At 48.6% G+C, this 4518-nt stretch overlaps 1 protein-coding gene across 1 annotated transcript; it reads right to left on the bottom strand.

Moving 5' to 3' along the window:
* Positions 1-2030: 2030 nt before the first annotated feature.
* On the bottom strand, positions 2031-2542 carry LOC136354171 (uncharacterized). Its single transcript, XM_066305848.1, has 2 exons — positions 2474-2542; positions 2031-2408 (listed from the first exon to the last, which is right to left on the bottom strand). Exons 1-2 carry the CDS (start codon positions 2540-2542, stop codon positions 2031-2033), a joined length of 447 nt encoding a protein of 148 aa, XP_066161945.1.
* Between the last annotated feature and the right edge of the window lie 1976 nt (positions 2543-4518).

The raw sequence follows: 4518 nt of genomic DNA, 5'->3' as shown, positions 1-4518 counted from the left end.
ATATACTTCAGACTCTTGTGGTCAGTGTAGATATCGCAATGATTTCCAATCAGATAATGTCTCCAAATCTTTAGTGCATGAACCACAGCTACGAGTTCTAGGTCATGGGTAGGGTAGTTTTCCTCATGTGGTCGCAATTGTCGTGACGCATAGGCCACAACCTTTCCGTCCTGCATCAGTACTCCTCCTAGTCCTTGCCTCGATGCATCACAATATATAACAAAGTCTTTCCTGATGTCGGGAAGAACTAAAATAGGCGCCGAGGTCAGCTTTTCTTTGAGCTGCTCAAAGCTTTACTGACATTGTTCTGATCACACAAACTTCTTTTCCTTCTTGAGTAGTTGTGTCATTGGTCGGGCTATCTTAGAGAATCCCTCAATGAACCTTCAGTAGTATCCGGCCAAGCCTAGAAAACTCCGAATTTCAGTCATAGATTTGGGTGTTTTCCATTCTGTAACAGCCTCCACTTTAGCAGGATCCACTGCTACTCCACCGGCTGAGATTACGTGGCCTAGAAAAACGACTTCTTTTAACCAGAACTCCCACTTGCTGAATTTTGCATATAACTTATGCTTCCGAAGTTTCTCGAGTACCAATCGCAAGTGCTCAGCATGCTCTTCCTCATCCTTGGAGTAGATTAAAATATCATCGATGAATACTACCACAAATTTGTCCAAGTAATCCATGAACACTTTGTTCATGAGATTCATAAAGTATGCCGGGGCGTTGGTTAAACCAAACGATATTACGGTGAACTCATACAATCCATAGTGTGTTGAGAACGCTGTTTTGGGTATATCCCCGGTCCTAATTTTCAATTGGTGGTATCCTGATTGAAGGTCAATCTTAGAGAACACCTTAGCTCCTTTGAGTTGATCAAAAAGATCATCAATCCGTGGTAGTGGATACTTGTTTTTGATAGTTACTTCGTTCAGTGAGCGATAGTCCACACACATTCTCATGCTACCATCTTTCTTCTTAACGAATAACACTGGGGCTCCCCAAGGTGACGAACTGGGACGTACAAATCCCTTTTCTTGCAACTCTCTGATTTGCTTTTTAAGTTCCTCCAACTCATTGACTGGCATCTGATAAGGTCTCTTGGATATGGGAGCAGTTCCGGGTATCAGATCAATAATGAACTCTATGTCACGATCTGGTGGCATCCCAGGTAAATCTTCTGGAAACACATCGGGAAATTGTTGCACTACAGGCATTCCTTTCAGGGGTAGCATGGTAAATATGCCTCCGGCACGTTCGGTTAGTCTAGGATCTTGATCCATAGGTGCTCTCATGTCCGATCCCCAGGGTGTGGTCAGGGTAACTTCCCTACGTCTACAGTCGATTACCCCTCTGTTCTTTGTTAACCAATCCATACCCAATATGACATCCAGGGTCTGGGGTATCAAAACCATAAGGTTGGAGGGAAACACCACATCCCTAAGACGAATAGGTACGTCTATGCAAGCATGACTCACAGTTATCTCACCCCCAGGTGAGTGTACTATCATAGGTTTTCTAAGTCCCACTAGGGTTAAGTTGTGCTTTTGACTAGCCTTCAAAGATATGAATGAATGCGATGCACCAGAATCGAAGAGGACTTTAACCGGGGCAGAATTGATAGAGAACATACCCATTAGTACGCCCTGATCTTCCTAGGCCTCTTCAGCTCGAACATGGTTCACTTGTCCGCGTCCAAATCCGGTAGCGGTCCTGTTAGTTTGCGGAATCTTGAATAGACCTCGTCCGACAGCAGGGGTAGTAGTTCCACGAACAGTCATTGCATTAGCGCCAGTACGGACAGGAGTTTTGCGTGGATGAGGGCAGCTGTTGGCGTAGTGCCCATACTCCCCGTAGTTGAAGCAGTCCACATTCTTCTTGGCTCCAGGGGCAGCCAGAGTTGGTGTAGAGGTGCGGTTCTGAATCGCAACCGGCCTGTTGAAGTGGCTAGGTGCGGCGGGGCGGTTGGTTGCCACAATAGGGGGCTTCCACCCAGACGAAGTGGCTCCCTTGAGTCGCTGAGGCACTCCCTAAGGTGGGCGATTCATAGCAAGCCTCTTCTTGCGGTTGTGCTCTACAGTCCTTTGATCGTTCTCCAGCCTAACGACCTTGTTGATTAGGCTCTGGAAACTCTCATGATCTTGCCCAATCATAGGTCTACGCAACTCATCATTCAGCCCTTCTATGAACTTGTCGATCTTTTCTTCTTCATCTGCAAGGTCTCCAATTGCATAGCGGGCCAACTGAGTGAATCGGTTCAGATATTCCTGCACCGTTGTGTTTCCTTGTCGCAGCCTTCTAAACTCGTTCTTCTTCATACGCATTACCGCAGCAGGCACGAAGTTCTCGCGAAATGCTGCAGTGAACTCTTCCCAAGTGGGTTCTCCAGCATCCTCTTCCCGAGCTTCCTTGTAAGTATCCCACCAATCACCAGTTGGTTTACTGTGAAGATCACTTTGTCGGCTTCGCGTACCCGGACAAGGGTTAGTTTCTTCTCTATGATACATAGCCAATCTTCTGCCTCCATAGGCTCGTCTGCCATAGCGAACGTGGGTGGCTTGGTCCTAATAAACTCTCCAAAGCTCGATCCGCCGCGGTTGCCTTGGTTATTTGCAATGGCTTGCAGAAGTTGGGTTTGAGTGGCCATAACTCCGGCTAGGATGGTTAGGTCAGGTGTCTGAGTTTCTTCATTGCTGGTTGACGCCCAACGTCAGCTTGCCATCTGTGTAGGCCGATTAAGTAAGTATCCTAATTTTCTAACTAGCTCTTATGGTTTTATCCCATTAAGGGAGTTGTTTTGATGTGAACTTTGTTTTGCAAGCATGGTGGAATAAACTCATTTATAACACAACAGCAATAATATCATAAATAACATCACAGAGTTCCACAAATAGTACATAAATCATGATGCAATCGACTGCACACATACGCAGTCCAAATAAGGTTCATCCAAAAGATACATCGAACTAACCATCAAGCTACTCGTCAATCTAGGTAAGGGGGGGTGTCTCGCATACTATCCAAAAACCATCTGAAGCGAGATCGAAGCTGCAATAATCCTCCAGTCTAGTCATTCAACCATCCGCAGGATCCTGGGGCAGGTAGAGGGTGGTTGCTGGCATGGGCAAACCTGAGTCCCCACGGCTTGGAAGTAGTGACCTCTGGATCTGGCTTGGGCTTCTTGCCCGGAGGTCATGTGCTCTTGCGAGCATTGCTGAGGGTGCGAGGGCCTCCGAGGAAGGTGATGCGGGGAACAGGGGTCTCATCCTCTGAAGGATCAGTGATGTCTGGCTCGATCTCTGGCTCGGTGTCGGTCTCCTCTGTCTTGGAGTCGACCTGGATCGGAGTCTCCATACTGGAACCTAGCTGCGGTGACGGGGTAGGGATCAGTGGAGTGTGCACAATCTCTAGGGCAGGTGGCTGTGTCAATGTCGGGTCCACTAGGTAAGGTGCTGACTCGGTAGCTAGCATACCAGCCTCTCGCAGAAGAGCGTGGAACGCTGGTGGGTACGGCGGGGTGAGGAAGAAGTAACGGTCACGCCCTACTGCTGCGAAAGTAGAAGCCCCAGTGGTGCTGACCGTGGCTTCTCGAAGCTGCTCCTCCAGCTGGCTGACGTGCTCCTGACTCTCTCTCAGCTGCTCCTCAAGTGTATCCATCATCCCGCGGCGATCGTTGTACTGGTCAGATAACTGCTGGAACTGATCGCCGTGGACCTGGAGCTGTGCCTTCAGTGAGTCTATCTCACTGCCCCAAGCCTGGTGCTCCTCCTCCAGCTGAAGCTGCTGCACTGTGAGGTCAGTCACCTCGATCTCTAACTCTCCCACACGCCTCTGCTAGTCGTCGATCTCTAACAGAGCCTCCTCGTAAAAGTCGTCTACGGCCTCAGCCCATCGTGACAATCGGGTCACTATCGGGTTGTAGCAGCAAGGTGTGTCCTGAACTGTGCAGACGGAGTTGCTCTCCTCTCGAAACGGGTGGTGAGCAAACTCAGTACTCGCCAACTCAGCTCAGTGGATAGAGCTAAGTCGGAGGAAGGCCTCCCGTGCTGCATCCTGCATCGTGGTCTCCGGTAAGTCACGACGGTGGCGTGTCAGGAAGCTGTAGTCTAACTCTGAAGGAACTCTCGTGTGAACCTCCCAAACAGATCCACACTATCTCACTCGGTAGATCGGAAATCTGGGGTACCGCAGACGCCTCATCAGCCGGTGTAGCTCAATGACGTATCCCTCTGAGCGGGGTATGCCCATCTCCCAGGTAGCGGGTGAATCCTGATCTGCCATCTAATTTTAAGAAAAACCCAAGGTCAGCTGAGAGTAAAACTTGTTTTGTGAAGAAAATAGTTAAGAGTAAGATGAAAATCGTATAGAGTTTTTTGTGAACATAGCATTTTTATTTTTGCAAATATTTACTAATTGGGAATTCCTCCCTTGGCAACTTAGAAAAGGGGGTGGGGCGCCTTTTAGTCTTTTCCTACAGTCGTATGGCTCTGATACCAGCTCTGTGGACCCCCGTTTTTA

This window comes from Oryza sativa, chromosome 11 (genome assembly GCF_034140825.1).
Source record: "Oryza sativa Japonica Group chromosome 11, ASM3414082v1".
Lineage (NCBI taxonomy): Eukaryota > Viridiplantae > Streptophyta > Magnoliopsida > Poales > Poaceae > Oryza > Oryza sativa.
Note: the sequence above shows the minus strand (reverse complement) of the source record. Positions and strands in the feature narration are given on the sequence as shown.

What these genes read in the sequence shown, in the direction of transcription:
- LOC136354171 (XM_066305848.1), bottom strand. Translation starts at nt 2,542, where the DNA reads ATGGCAGACGAGCCTATGGAGGCAGAAGATTGGCTATGTATCATAGAG. An exon ending in AGAAACTAACCCTTGTCCGG is followed by an intron (nt 2,409 to 2,473) that starts GTACGCGAAGCC and finishes GATACTTACAAG; the next exon opens with GAAGCTCGGGAAGAGGATGC.